The sequence below is a fragment of the Sturnira hondurensis genome, unplaced genomic scaffold (genome assembly GCF_014824575.4).
Source record: "Sturnira hondurensis isolate 20B ecotype Veracruz unplaced genomic scaffold, ASM1482457v3 Scaffold0000460, whole genome shotgun sequence".
Taxonomy (NCBI): Eukaryota; Metazoa; Chordata; class Mammalia; order Chiroptera; family Phyllostomidae; genus Sturnira; species Sturnira hondurensis.
In genome coordinates, this window is record NW_028073091.1 from 1,567,719 (window position 1) to 1,584,291 (window position 16,573).

At 45.0% G+C, this 16,573-nt stretch overlaps 1 protein-coding gene across 1 annotated transcript in view; it reads right to left on the reverse strand.

Annotated features, from left to right (window-relative positions):
- The window catches only part of ROR2 (receptor tyrosine kinase like orphan receptor 2), a 218,017-nt gene extending 202,632 nt beyond the window's left edge, over positions 1-15,385 (reverse strand). Inside the window, exon 1 of the mRNA XM_037041305.1 lies at positions 14,904-15,385. Within this exon, the coding sequence (XP_036897200.1) occupies positions 14,904-14,991 (88 nt within the window). The 5' untranslated portion in view covers positions 14,992-15,385. The remainder of the gene's footprint in view (positions 1-14,903) is intronic.
- Positions 15,386-16,573: the final 1,188 nt, after the last annotated feature.

Below are 16,573 nucleotides of genomic sequence, written 5' to 3' on the forward strand. Positions count from 1 at the left end.
TTGCCCTGGCAATACCTAAGGATCCGTCCGCTTCTTACAATGTAATAGCCATGTCAATATAAACAAATATGACCCAAATGAAAGAACAGATCAAAACTCCAGAAAAAGAGCTAAGCAATAAGGAGACAGACAACCTATCAGATGCAGAGTTCAAAACACTGGTAATCGGGATGCTCACAGAAAAGACTGAGTACAGAAGCAAAATACAGGAAGCAGTGAAGGCTATATGCAAAGTGAAATAAACAAAAACATCCAGGGAACCAACAGTGAAGGGAAAGAAACTGGGACTCAAATCAATGATTTGGAACAGAAGGAAGAAATAAACATTCAACTAGAACATAATGAAGAAACAAAAATTCAAAGAAATGAAGAGAGGCTTAGGAACCTCTGAGACAACTTTAAACATTCCAACATCCAAATCATAGGGTGGCAGAAGGAGAAAAGGAAGAGCAAGAAACTGAAAACTTATTTGGAAATATAATGAAGGAAATAGACTTCCAGGAAGTCCAAGAAGCTCAGAGAGTCCCAAAGAAGCTGGACCCAAGGAAGCACACACCAAGGCACATCATAATTACATTACCCAAGATTAAAGATAAAAAGCAGCAAGAGAAAAGGAGACAGTTACCTACAAAGGAGTTACCATAAAACTATCAGCTGAATTCTCAAAAGAAACCTTGCAGCAAGAAGGGACTGGAAAGAAATATTCAAAGTCATGAATTGACCTACAACCTAGATTACTCTGTCCAGCAAAACTATCATTTAGAATGGGAGGGCAGAAAAAGTACTTCTCGGATAAGGTCAAGTTCAAGGAGTTCATCATCACCAAGTCCTTATTACATGAAATGTTAAAGGGTCTTATGTAAGAAAAAAGTAAACAAAAAATACAAACAGTAAAATGACAATAAACTCACAACTATGAACAAATGAACCTAAAAAAAAAAACCTAAGCAAACAACTAAAACAGGAACAAAATCACAGAAATGGAGATCACATGGAGGGTTATCAGTGGGGGTGGGGGGAATGGGGGAAAAGGCACAGGGAAAGAGAAGCACAAATGGTAGGTGCATAATAGACAGGGAGAGGTAAAAAACAGTGTAAGAAATGCAGAAACCACAGACCTTATATGTACGATCCATGAACAAGAACTAAAGTAGGGAGTGCTGGGTGGGAGAGGGGTGCAGGGTGGAAAGGGATAAAGGGGGAAAATGGGGCAACCGTAATAGCATATTCAATAAAATATACTTAACAAAAGAATTCTAGTGGCGATCTAGACACTAGACTAAGACTTGGCGATTCTCAGTCCTCTATTCAGTCCTACAAGTAAAACTCCATCTGGCCTAGAAGGCACGTGGATTCTACCTGCCCCATCCCTGTGTGAGGTCTGACACCATTTCCAGTAAAATTATAACCATTTGAGTCTTCTAAGAGGATCTGCTTAACTCTGTCATGGATTCCACTGGCTATAGCCACACATTTCATCACTGAACAATTTTAAGTTCTTTATTTTGGAACAATTCCAAATTCACATAAAAATAGCAAGATACATGCATAATATGCCCCTGTACTCTTTACTTAAATTCACGAATTTTTCACATTTCACCCCATGTGCTTTATCATTCTCTCTCCATATCCACATTGGGTTGTAGACATCATGCCCTTTATCCTTTAAAACCCAGTATACACTTCCTAAGAGCAAGGACCTGCTCCAATAAAACCTCTGCACTATTAACAAATTCAGGAGCATTAACTTTGACAACTTTTTTGTATATAACATACGTTCACATCGTTTTATCAGAGGTTCCAATGACACCACCAGCATGTCCTCACTCCAATGCAGGTTCACCTGGAATCTCATTCTGCCCGTGGCTGGCTTGTCCTGTGGCCTGTTCCTTGGCCAAGTTTGTCCTTCACTATGACCAGCTGTTTCACAAAATGCTATTTCACCTGGGTCTGCTGGTTTGTGTCACCATCAGATTCTGGCTCTACTGCCCCACTGGAATAGCATCTAAGTGATGTCCTTCTTAGAAGAACTGCATTCCCTGTCCACATGATGGTGTGAGCCTTGGCCACCCAGTTAAGGTGACATCTGGTTTCTCCATCTACAGTTACTAACTGTGCCCTTGCCAATAATAAGGATTCTACAGAAATTCCATGAGCCATGAACATTCCTACACCCTGCCCAACATGGACCTGTCAGTTAAAGTCACCCACTCACTAATCATTCCTGTCCAAATCAACCTTCACAATTATTGTCACAAATGTGGGTTTTCCAACTCACTTCATGCCTATTAGTTGGCATTTTGCTGAAAATAAAGTGGCTTCTCACACTGATCACTGTGGTTCAGTTGGTTGGGTGTTGTCCCACAAAGTGAAAAGTCACCAGTTCTCTTCCCAGTCAGGGCACATGCCTGGGTTGCAGGTTCAGTTCCCAGTTGGGGCGCAGAGAAGAGGCAACTGATGAATGCTTCTTTCTCACACAGATGTTTCTCTCCTCCTTTTTGTCCTTCCCTTCTCTTTTTCCTAAAAAATAAACAAACAGCCCTGGCTGGTGTGGTTCAGTAGATTGATACTGGACAGTAAGGCAAGGGGTCACCAGTCTGATTCCCAGCCAGGGCATGAGCATGGGAGGCAACTACACATTGATGTTTCTCTCCCCTTCTCTCTCCCTTCCCCTCTCTCTAAAAATAAATAAATCTAAAAAAAATAAGAAAGTGTTTTTACCTCCCCCCATTTCCTTTTATTTATGTTATTCAGTAAGTTAAATAATGTGTCCCCAAAATTCAAACCTACCCAGAATGTCAAACATGACCTTATTTGGAAATAGTCTTTGCAGCAGTAATGAGCTGAGGATCTGGAGATGAAACCGTGCTGGCTTTAAACTGGACCTAACTACATTGACTGCTGTTTTCACACAAGCCTGAAGGGACACAGAGACAGAGTGGGCAGCCAGGTGAAGCAGGAGTGGAGACTGGAGGGACTTTGCCACAAGCCCAGGATTGCCAGGAGGCATCAGGAATTGAAGAGGCAAAAGGATTCTCCCTCATGGCCTTTGGGGAAAGCATGCACTGCCTTCCCTCCATTCAGGGCTTTCAGCCTCCAAAACTGCAAGAAAATCAATTTCTCTTGCTTTAAGTCAACCACTTTGTAGTACTTTGTAGTATTTTGTTATGCAAATACATTGGAACTAATACATGTAGTTAATTACTTACCATAATTTCTTCTTTAATCTTTTTTAAAAGATTTTATTTATTTATTTTTAAAGAAAGGGGAAGGGAAGCAGAAAGAGAGAGAGAGAAACATCAATGTGTGGTTGCCTCTCACACACCCTCTACTGGGGACTTGGCCCACAACCCAGGCATGTGCCCTGACTGGGAATCAAACTGTAATCCCTTTGCTTCGCAGGCCCGTGCTCAATCCACTGAGCTACACCAGCCAGGGCTACTCATCATAATTTCTGTTTTGTTCTATGTATAATTCATGTTTGCTCTTATTAATTTGATGCTTAAATTATCTCAGATTTGACCACTGGAACTCTTCCATGTTGGCACTTGTGTTTTTGATGTTCCCTTTTTCCCCCCCAATCACTTACTTTCTATCACTAGACCATGCTTCTGGCTCATCTTGTATTTTTTTCCTGTCCTGAACCCATATCAGTCATTTCTTCAATGTATGCTAGTTCTTTTAATGTGCAACAGTATTTAGAAACCAAGACCTAGGCACTAAGAGCTCATGGCTAACAAGGGGCTATAAAATAACTGTTATGTGTAGGGAAAAATGTTTTAAATTATTCATTATAATCTTAGTATACTATTATATATCTTAACATATATACTATATGACTATATATATGAACACGAGTATATGAAATCATGAATTATTACCGATTTTACCAATTCCAATCCAACCCCTCTGGGTTGCTCCCTGCCTTCCTTCTTTCCACATTCGTATACCCCTTCTTCCTCAGTGGGAACCCTGGATCCAATGCTATCAATACATCTCTCACTTGCCCAATCCCACAATTCACAAAATGGTTTCAGAATTGTTACAATTATACCACTATGAGAAACAAACCCACTAAGAGTGCAAGATCCGTTATCCGGCTGGTTGTTTTTAATCCAGATTGAGGATATATGGTCAAAGTACTGGGTCCACAGTCACTTGAACTAGGTTTCTTTTCACTCCTGTCAGCATAGTTACATTATTCATTTGCAATATAATGGTACTATTTACTTGTTTGAATTCAGTTTTAATTTCCCACCATCTTTAATGATTTAATATTATTTTTGAACATGCAAAAAAACATTTGCACATTCCAAAAGTCAAAACTATACAAAAAATACATAAGGCTAAGAATAGAAAGAAACTATCTTAACATAAAAAGGCCATATATTACAATCCCACAGATAACATGATACTTGATGGTGAAAAGCTGGAAAGTTTTCCTCTAAGATCAGGAACAAGACAAGGATGTCCACTTTAACCACTTCTACTAAACAATGGAAGTTCTAGACTTCCATTGACAAAGCAATTAGACTAAAATTTTAAAAAAAGAAATGAGACATCCAAAATCAGAAAGAAGTAAAATTATCCACAAAAATTCTATTTGAGCTAATAAACAAAATTCAGCAAACTTGCATTATACAAAATCGACAGGCAAAAATCCGTTGCATTTCTATACAGTAACAAAAAACAATCCAAAGTAAATTGAGAAAACATTTTCACTCACAACAGCAACAAAAAGAAAACTACACTGAGGAACAAATCTAATCAAGTGGGTGAGAGACTTGCACACTGAAAACTACAAAATGATGCTAAGAGAAATTAAAGATCTAAATAATGGACAGAGAGACCTGTGTTTGTGAACTGGGAGACATGTTAAGATGTCCATACCACCCAAAGCCATCTACAGATTCAGAGCAATCCTTATTAAAATCCCAATGACATTTTTTGCAGATATAGAAAATCCTCCTAAAATTCATGTGGAATTTCTTATGGAAGTGCTCCCAAATAGCCAAAACAACCTACGTAAGTAGCAAATGACAAGGGTGCCAAAAACATTTGATGGAGAAAGGACAGACCTTTCAAGAAAGGGTGCCTGGAAAACAATATGCACATGCCAAAGAAGGAAGTTGGACCATCACCTCACACAATATACAAAAATTAACTAAAAATCAGTTAAGGACCTAAACAGAAGGGCTAAAGCTATAAACTTTTGAAACAAAAAAATGGGGGGAAACTTCCAATGACTCAGTAATTATGTATTGGATATGACATCAAAATCACAAGTAAAACAAGAAAGCAATAACAAGGATTCGTTAAAATTAAACATTTTTGTGCATTAAAGGACATTATCAACAAAGTGCAAATACGGAGGCATAGGTAGACACACTGTGCCTCCTCACACAACCAAAATAAGGACAATACCAATTTAAAAAAACACACACAACCAGTACTGATAGAAAATTGAACTGTATGGAAGTCAGAAAACCAAGAAGTTAAAGTAGACACATTCATCCAGACCAGTAGGAAGGGCGAAGCTGGCAGTCAGGACGGAAAGGAGTCAGAGCAAGGCAGCAGCTGGCGGACCCAGCGAGGTGGCAGATTGTGGAGGGGTGCAGCGTGCAAGGGGGCTGACTGATCGGGTGGTCCCACATTCCCAAGCAAATAAACCAGGCAAAACTGGGGAGCAAGACAGACCATGCAACCCAGGGTCCTAGCCCAGGGAAATGAAGCCACAAAACACCGATTAAAAACACCTGTGGGGATTGAGGTGCCGGGAGAAACTCCCAGGCTCACAGGAGGGTTCATCAGAGAGACCCTCAGGATCCTAGAACGTACACAAACCCACCCATATGGGAATCAGCACCGGAAGGGCCTAATTTGCTTGTGGGAAGTGAGGGAAGTGACTGAAAGCCAGCAGAGAGCAAGCAAGGACTATTGTTCCCTCTCTGACCCCACCCCTACATACAGCATCACAACACAGCAACTGGGTTGCCCTGTCCTGGTGAACACCTGAGGCTATACCCCTCACTAGGTAAGAGGTGGGTCGAGACAAAAACAAAATGGCCCAAACGTAAGAACAGATCAAAGCTCCACAGCAAATACAACTAAGCAACAAAGAGATAGCCAACAAATCAGATGCATAGTTCAAAGCACTGGTCATCAGGATGCTCAAGGAACTGGTTGAATTTGGTTGCAAATTACATGAAAAAATGAATGCTACACTAAGTGAAATAAAGGAAAATGTACAGGGAACCAATAGTAATGGGAAGAAAACTGGGACTCAAATCAATGCTGTGGACCAGAAGGAAGAAAGAAACCTCCAAACAGAAAAGAATGAAGAAACAAGAATGGAAAAAAAAAATGAGGAGAGACTTAGGAACCTCCAGGACATCTTTAAATGTTCCAACATTTGAATTATAGGGATACCAGAAAGGGAAAAGGAAGAGCAACAAGTGGAAAACTTATTTGACCAAATCGTAAAGGAGAACTTCCCCAGTCTGGCAATGGAAATGAACTTTCAGGAAGTCCAGGAAACTCAGAGAGTCCCAAAGAAGCTGGACCCAAAGAGGAACACACCAATGCACATCAGAATTACATTGCCCAAGATTAAAATGAAGGAGAGAATTCTAAAAGCAGCAAGAGATAAGGAGACAGTTACCTACAAAGGAGTTCCCATCAGACTGTCAGCTGATTTCTCAAAAGAGACCTCACAGGCAAGAAGGGGCTGGAAAGAAGTATTCCAAGTCATGAAAGGCAAGGACCTACACCCAAGATTGCTCTGTCCAACAAAGCTTTCATTTAGAATGGAAGGGCAGATAAAGTGCTGCTCAGATAAGGTCAAGTTAAAGGAGTCCATCATCACCAAGCACATATTATACGAAATGTTAGAGGGACTTATCTAAGAAAAAGAAGATAAAAAACATGTATAGTAAAATGACAGCAAACTCAGTTATTAACAACCACACCTAAAACAAAAACAAAAGCAAATTAAGCAAACAACTAGAACAGGAACAGAACCACAGAAATGGAAATCACATGTAGGGTTATCAACGGGGGAGGAGGAGGTGAGGGGGGGGAAAGGTACCAAGAATAAGTAGCATAGATGGTAGGTAGAATATAGACAAGGGGAGGGTAGGAATACTATGAAAAATATAGAAGTCAAAGATCTTGTAAGTATGACACATGGACATGAACTAAAGTGGGGGGAATGTGGGTGGGAGGGGGTGTGCAGGGTGGATGGGAGTAAAGGGGGGGAAATGGGACAACTGTAATAGCATAATCAATAAAATATATTTTAAAAAAGTAAAGTACAAAGGCAACCCACAGAATGGGAGAAAACACTGAAATATGTGTAAATCATATATCATATAAGGAGTTAATATCCAGACTATATAGAAGTCCTATAATTCAACCAAAAGAAATTTGATTTTTCAAATGGGCAAAGGATTTGGAGACATTTCTCCAAATACATACATATACAAATGGCCATGAAATACATACAGATAATTTTAAAAGATGCTCAGCATCACTAGTCACCAGAGAAACGCAAATCAAAAGCAAATAAGTTATGATTTCACACTCATTGTGGCTATTATCTAACAGAAAATAACAAGTGCTGGCAGTATAGTGGTTCCTTAAAAAATTAGAAATAGAACTACCATATAATCCAGCAATTCCTCTTCTGTGTATATACCCAAAAGAACTGAAAGCAGGACACAGACACTTTCATAACAGCATTATTCACAACACCCAAAGGGGGGAAACCACCAAACTGTCTACCAATACATAGAAAGATAAAATGTGCTATAAATATGGTATGTGTGTACATAATAGAGTACTATTCAGCCTTAAAAAAAGAACTACTGACACAAGCTACAACATGAATGAACCTTAAAAACAGTATGCCGAGTGAAAGAAGCCAGACACAAAAGAACAAATACATTTTGATTCCACTTCTATGAGGTCCCCAGAGCAGGCAGACTCACACACACAGAAAGTACAAGGAAGGATTCCAGGAATGGGGAGAGAGATTGGTAACTACTGTTCAACATGGACAGAGTTTCAGGTTGGGCAAGAGAAAAAAGTTCTGCAATCAGGTAGGGATTATGGTGGCAGAATAATGTGAATATACTAAATGCACACTTAACAGTGCTTAAAGGGGTCTTTTATGCATATGCATAATAATCTTTTTTATGCATGTGTGTTAATAAAGATCTGACTGAGGTCACTTCTGATTTCTCTATTACATGTTTCTTTTTGCAAAATTCAGCAAATAAACAACCAGCCAGTCCACTACTCCCAACCTCCAAGCTATTATCTCACTCAGCCCCTGGACCCACTTGTCCCACTCCCATGCTCCTTCTTCCTCCTACACTCCAGTCTTCCACCTTCTTCTCCCACTCCCTTCCTCCACCCGCCTAATTCTCACACCCCTCATCCTCCACCGGTCTGATTCTCACACAACCGCCCTCCACCTTCCTACTTCTCACACACCTCATCCTACACCCACCTGCTTCTCACACCCCTCGTCCTCCACCTGACTGCCTCTCACACTCCTGTCCTCCACCCCCAATTCTCACACTCCTCGTCCCACACCCACCTGCTACTCACACCCCTCACCCTCCACCTGCCTGATTCTCACACCCCTCAACCTACACCCACCTGCTACTCACACTCTTCGACCTCCACCACCTGCTTCTCACACTCCTGTCTTCCAAACCCGATTGTCACATGCTGGGAACAAGAAAAATAGTCTCAGCCCCAAGGAGCCTGCATCCCTAGCAAACATCCTGTAAGTTGATTGCCATCTGTTTAGTTTCAAAATTTTCCTTTCAGTTGAGACAGACCCCACCCTGTTCCCACGTGCGGGCTCTGTGAGCCAACAGCTAGCCGCCACATCTGCTTTTGTGCAACGCTTGCTTGCTTGCCTCTATATAAGGGCTTAGCTGTAAGCGCTGGGCGCGACTCTCGTTTGCAGCCCCTGCGGGCACCATGTCTCCGGACACTTTGAGAGTTCGCCCCTGCGCAGGTTAAACTTGGCCAATAAAGTAACATCTTTGAAACCCTGAAAGTCTCTAACATTTGTTCTCGCGGTTGGTGGATGCAACATCACACTCCTCATTCTCCACCCACCTGCCTCTCAAACTCCACATCCTCCACCCGCCTGCTTCTCACACCCCTCATCCTCCATCCACCTGCTTCTAACACCCCTTGTCCTCCACACACGTGTTTCTCACACCCCACATCCTCTACCCGCCTGTTTCTCACTCTCCAGTCCTCCACCACCTCTCACACTCCTGTCTGCTACCCAACCTCTTACACTAGTATAAGACAAGAATGCACCTTGTCACCCTCTCTCTACAGAATTCTATGGTCCTCAATTTTTCAGTACCCATGTTATAAAAAGATTATGATATGGTTATCTGGCGGTTATTTCACTGTTGGGAAGAAAATATGCAATTTCCAAATGTTATTTCCCAATGTTCTATAAGTGCTGAAATCACAAAATATCACTGTATTATAGTGCTACGAGGTGGACTTGTAGGGTAGGTTTTTTGACCCCAGTAATTGTACATGAAGCTTTCTCAACTGGCGGCTCCTCACTACCTATGCAATCTTGCCATCCATTTGTAGGCTGCTCACATTCTAGCTGGAACTCTTATGTCCCCACCCTATTTATCACCATCCCCCAAACCCTATTAACTCCCTATAGTTCAGGTTTCCTTGCCTTGGTCATCATACGCCTGCCTTCTAAGCTCTTCTGAGTCAGGGCATTCTATTCCCACAGGTGAGAGTGAATTCAGTTCATTTTTGCATTTAAATCTCCACAGTCAACAACAAACAACAACAAAAAAATCTAAGCAAACAACAACAGGAAGTCCCTCCTTGCTCCCAACTCTAGGAGATGTTTCTGAAGCAACAGTGACAAGCACACAAACCCTGGACAAAGAACAGTGGCCAAGAGAGCTTCCCAGTGACATCAGCCAACTGCCACTTGCAACTAATGAAATACAACTAGTGCCTTCAGTTCAGTTTAATTAACTTCAACCTAAACAGCTATTGTGCTTAGTGGCTGCTATAGTGCACCATGCAAGTCTCCAGAGAGGATTCCTATAATTTAGCTGGAGGCTGGTTAACTGGCCCTCCTGGAGTTCACTGTGTGGAAGCCATTATGCAGGAGCATTTGAGAGTTGGGAAAACCACCCCCCCACTGAGGGGGAGGGGGACTTGAAGAAGCAGCTACACTCTCCCTAGATAACAACTAAAAAATGACAGAGTGCTTACTGAAGTTCATACCAAGGACAAATAAAGACACACACACACCACCTGCCACTGGAGCCTAAGACTTGGTAGAGGGCAAGCCACTTATTCTAATTAGGCTAAGTTTTTCTATAATTATTTCCTTCCCTTTGGCTTTGAATTTTTTGGTTCTTTCAGAGATAGAACTTACAAAACATAAAAAATAAAAAGCCAGAAATCCCAAAAATGGTGCTAACCACACCAACACAATTCCCTATTTTTGAAAAGCTTTCTGAAAATTTCCAACATTATTCAACAATTCCTTTTGACCCAGCAATTCTACTGTTAGGAGTATATCCTAAGAACCCTGAAACACCAATCCAAAAGAACCTATGCATCCCAATGTTCATAGCAGCACAATTTACGATAGCCAAGAGTTGGAAGCAACCTAGATGCCCATTGGTAAATGACTGGATCAAAAAGCTATGGTATTCACACAATGAAATTCTATGCTGTAGAAAGGAAGAAGGAGCTCCTACCCTTTGCAACATCATGGATGGAACTGGAAAGCATTATGCTGAGTGAAATAAGCCAGGCAGTGAAAGACAAATACCATATGATATCACCTTTAACAGGAATCTAAACAACAAAACAAACAAGCAAGCAAAATATGACCAAAGACACTGAAACACGAACAAGCTGACAGGGACCAGAGGGGAGAATGGAGAGAATCACAGGGGAAAAGGGGAAGGACTCACATGAACAAGTATAAGGGACACATGGACAATAACTAAGGTGGGGGGTGGAAATGGGAGGGAGGTGGAGAACACTGGGGTGGGGCAGGGCTGGGAATATAAGACATAAAACTGTACTTGAATAAGAATTAAATAAAGGGAAAAAATTCCTTGACCACTCTGCTATGGTTTTAAGCAGATCACACTCCAGACATACTTTATGACAACTGCACATTCACACAGAGCCATCCCTTTCTTATTTCCAATTTTGCAAATTCCTCGACCAAACCAAATAAATACATACTAGAAGGGGGAGGATGGTGCAAGCCCAGCCAGTGCAGCTATAATTAATGTACCAAGCTCCTTGTTTTGCTTAGATTTTTACTTCAGAACTCAAGAAGTCCCCACTGCTACTGAACAAACATTTCTGTTACAGTGCTACAGTCAAACAACACAAAATCAAAGAACTCAAAGGGTCACTGAGAAGTAATGTTTTCAAAGCCAGTCCTTTTAACCTACTGGTCCTTCCATGACATTGCTATTGGCCACACAGAAACACAGACTTAACTGGCACTGAATGCTTCCTCTGCAAAGCAATCCCCCCAGTGTTTTGCTTTGAAACCTTTCAGGCATGATATTCATGGAATCCACTTGGTGGTCACTGGCCACTACAAGGTCCCCAAAGAAGGAAATATTTTAATGATAACTTTCTTTACCAGGAACAGAGTCATAGCCTGTAAGGACACCCCCTTCCCCGTGAGGCACAGCAGAGTAAAACCAAAGCTTCGCAGCCAGCCCTTCTCCACAGGACAACCACAGGAATGGGGGTGGGGCACAGGTCCCCCTCCAGGTTCTCAGGAAATGGACCAGATAAATACCAAAAGGCCTCTGGCATTAGAAGATGGTTATAAACCCTGTGGGGGGGGGGGGAGGGTAACACTTAGTAGCCCACTTTCTCTCTTTCCTGACTATAATTTAGAATCAGTATAATTAGAGCACACCAATTTCCTGTACTTAATAAGACTGGTGGGGGGTAAGGGTCTGCAGATTAGGGAGGCCCAGCCTTTCACACCCAGTTCCATTTCAACAATAATGATAATTTTGTACATCCTGGCCTCCGTGGAATACATTTTAAAGGCATGCCACCTCTCCAGCTGAAACCTACCTTTAGAATTCCCCTTTAAGGAACTCATCTTCCCTACCTGTCAGACAGGCTATTCCCCCACTCGCATTTTCATCCCTGTGATCTCAGGGAAAAGATTCCTAAAAAAGGACAGGATAAAATTCTGACCCTGCCAAGCTTAACTGTCTTCAAGGGTAAACCAAGGCAAGTCATGCCGTAATAAATAATGACATATATGTAACAATTACAGCTGTACTTTGACCAAACAATAACAAAAAGTTTTACCAATAAAAATAGAAATTATTTTACACTGCCTCATGAATCTGCAGGTCATTGTCACCAAAACTACCCCTGGTAAACACACACTTCTGAACTCATGTTACTTTTTTTTTTTTTTGCATGCAAAGTGTTAAGCAGAATTCTTGACAGTGTTCTCTAACCATGACATGCTGTGCTAATGGAAGTTCAGCTCACTGACTAGAGCCCCTCAGCAGGCACCCACTGCTTTATTAGTGTTCAAAGTGTTCACCGATGGGTCGGTAGCGTTCAAAGTCTCAGGATGGCATTCCTTATCAAGTAGCCGTGAGGGTTAAATTCGCTCTCACTACTAAATACTGAAAGATTTCCAATGTGCACTGCTTCCTTGCTTGCTACACAGCCATAATAAGAAAAACATGTTGTCTTACTACATACATTAAAACTTTTCTTTTCCCACAAAGCTTTCTTATTCAAGATGTTTTCATTTACTTCCAAATGGATCACTACCATTATTTATTACGACCAACACTCCAGGGATCCGGGTCAGAAGTAAACACTACACTGTCATATCGGAGGTGGGGCAGCTGGACCCCAAACTTCCATTCCCAACCTATCCTACCTAAGTGCCAAACACAGTCCCAAACCTGGGATTTGTCTCCTTAGGGAACAGAGCCTTCTCTAAAAAGGGAGAATAAGAACTTGTAAGTCCTTTTGAGATAACCTTTCCGTGTTTGTACACAGTGATTTACGTTTTGAGTATAAAACACACTCAAATTACGGGATTCCTCATTGGGGCAGAAAAGATGCCAAACACTCAAATCTCCTGTAATCGTAAAACTGATTCATATTTTGAATATGATCATATTCTTTGAGTTTTCAGCTAGTTCCAGAAGAAAGAAAACTATAAACAGCTTTCCTACTCCCTCCCCTAGGAGAAGCTACCAATTATTTTATTGGAAAAAATTACAAATGTACAGGGTTCAAAAAGTAACGAAAATGACACAGAATTGCTTTGTTCCTCAGAGATTTCTTAAATTCGACTGGAAACGACGACGACAATGTTTAAACTACTCGGCCCGAAATGCGAGCCACTTTCCTGTTCTCCTGACAGCCTTGATGTAAGCAACAGACCCATCACCCCTTACCACATCTCCCAGCTCCAGCTCCGCGCCCACACTCCTCCCCTGAAAATGCAACTAAAACCGCTCCTGCCACACTTCTGCCCCTAACACGCCAGTGGCCACCACGCCCACGCTACACAACCGCACCTGGAGTCCAGGAGTTTGACCACCCACCACACCCCAACCCGCCCGGCCAATAGCGCTGCAGATGAGGCCCCTGACTCTAAAGGGAGAAGGGTTCCTGCAGGTGGACGGATGCAGAAATCTACAGGGATGTTGTCAGAATTCCCCTGACTTCAAATATACCAACTTACCATTTAGCCGCACGCCCCGAGAGGTTGACGCTTTAAGGGAAAGCAATGTTACTACAAACCCCCTTCCCAAGGAACCAGAAGGGTCCGGCGTAATCGGCATCTGCTTAAACACAAGACCCCAGAAAAGGCTGCCCCGCATTCCTGAGTCGTCGGACTGGTCTCTGGAGGGCGTAGAAGGTAACAGGACACGGTTAGAGCCGAGCGCCTTCCCGCGCGGGTCCCCTAAATTCTCACCTGCCTGCAGGAATGCGGGAATGGGGGAACAATGCGAGGGGTGCACGACACTCAAACCCACTTATGTGTAACGGGGCGGCTCACATTTTAGGACTTGAGTTGAACCTCATCCTGCAAACCTCCGGCCTCGAGGCATCACGCCCTCCCCCACCCGGCAGGGTGCCCGGAATCCGGCCGCGCGGCGCACAATCCGGGGAGCTCCCGGCCTCTGGACGGCGTGGGAGAGCTCCGCCTCCTTCGGTACCCCAGGCTGGTACCTCCAGGCCCCCTGTGAACCTCGAGGCAGAGCCTATGCGCCGCGGGGTCCAAGCAGCCAAGCCCACGGAGGGTCTCCCGGAGACAGCGGGTGCCCCTCGAGGAGAGTGCCACCGAGGAACTGGACCCAACCCCCCAAGATGCGGGCCTCGTCCCTCGTCCGGAAGTGTGCCCCCAAAAGTCCAAAGACCACCCAGGGACAGCCGCCCCCAAATGGCTTTGGCCACCTCCTAGCGTTGGGGGAGGGGCCAACAAAAGGGAAGCCGAAGCCTGGCTCAACCAAACGGTGGGGTCGAGAACACACTTCCCGGGGCCCCGGGGGTCTCCGGAATAGGCGGGGGCGCCGGGGATAACCTTAGTGAAGTTAGTGAAGAGGGTCGAGTCAAGGTTCTTACAAGCACCGGCCACGTCTGAGGACCCGGGGCCCGGCCGCGTTCACACTCAGGACCCTCGGGAACGCCTGGCGAGGGGCTCCCCGCAGCGCCGCGGCACGGCCTCTGGAAACACTTAGCTGGCCTCCGAGCGCGCCTTATTGGAAGCAGCCCCGCCGGCGGGCCGCGGGCCGGGAGCTAAGAAAGAGACGGACTCCAGCCAGGAGACGCCGCCAGTGCACGGGTCCTACCTGAGGTCTGGGGCACGAGGAGCAAGAGCGGGGCGGCCGCCCAGACGGCCCAGACGCACAGCAGCAGCAGCGCCGGGCCCCGGGCCATGCCGCGGGCCTTGGAGGCCGGGCGCAGGGGGCCCACGCGGCGCCAGGGGCCAGGCGCCACCACCCCTGTCGGCTGCGCGTCCGCTGCCCTTTCTCCCGGACGCTTCCCAAGCTGGTCCCTTTCGAGGAACTCGTGGTCAGCCACTTCTCCCGGCCAGATGCGCCGCTCGGCTCCGGCCGCAGCGCGGGCTCCGGCTCCCGCAGACTGCAAAACTCCGGGACGCGGGCTTGGGCGTCCGGCCACCGGGAAGAGCGCGAGGGGCGGACCACGGGCGCGCAGGAGGCAGGGTCCCCTACTCGCCCGCCCCGATGGGCAGAGCGAGGCCGTTGCAGGCGCCCCCTGCCGGAGGGACGCGCCTGCGGAGGGCGTGACGCGCGGGAAGCTGGGGCCCGGGGCCGGGACCCGGTTCGGCCGCTCTGTCCTGGGACATTCTTCCTGCTCCCGCCCTCCGCCCTGCGCTTCAGGACGCTTGGTCGCAAAGGTGGCACCTTGTGGGTGTCCAGCCGCACCCACCTTCAGCGTGCCCCTGGTCACTGAGCCCCGCCAGCCTTCACCGGAGAAAATAAGAGAGCCACCTAGTCCCAGAAACCAGCGGCGCCTGAGAAAGAAAAGCGAGGGCTTGGAAAAGGGAAACATGAAAGTAAAGGAAAGGGCCCCGCCCCACCAGCGCCCTCCTGGACCTCCCTGCCCTCCCGCCACGCTGCGGCCGCCCAGTGGAGACCACAGCGACCCTCCGAAAAACTCAAAAACTGCTGGGATGGGGCTGAGTGGAGGGAGCCCTTATTAAGCGCACGATGCTAGCTGAGGCCACCGCAGCTTTTGGTTTACTGTTAAAAGCAAATTGTGTAATTTTATCCATTAAAGGAAGAACACTATTTGTTCTCTGCAGAGCCCCAGAGCATGCAGAAATGATTTGCTTCACTTGCAAAGACATTTTGAACGCAATTCAAATGACATATTTTCCTGTTTATTCCTGGTTTTGCTTAACACGTGCAAAGGTCTGGAATGGGAAGGCCTGACCCTCAAGTTTGAAACTTAGGGATTTTCTTTGTTTTTGCTGTCTTGGAGAAAGGATTTGGAACCACCAGCATCGCAGTTTTTTGTTTTGCGAGATTTATATTTTAACTGACTGTAGAGCAGTTTGACTTTTTTTTTTTTTTTTTTGGTTCAAACACCATTTCCTGCTAGTTGGGGTGAATTGTGATTTAGAGAGAGCCCGGGCCTTGGGTGCCAGACCCCGAGGCCCCTGAGGCGCCCCCCTCTCCATTGCTCTTCCACCGCCTCCTTTACACGTGGCAGGAAATAAAAGCTCTTTCCCTGTTTGTTGACAGCAAGGCTGGGCCAGCTCCGCCATTAGCTATATTAAAGTTAATTAGGCCTTTCACTGTCCGTGTTTGGGGTAGCATCCCACACAGTTCTCATTCCTAATGCAGATTGGAGAGACTGTGACGTCACTGGCCTGGGGCAGCACGGGATCGGGGGAGAATGGAAGAAGACTGTAAAATCATTATACAGGTGTCGGGTCCCCCAGCCCCAAACACAGGCTTCTGCCACTGCTGGTGCCGGTCTCAACTGGGGGCTG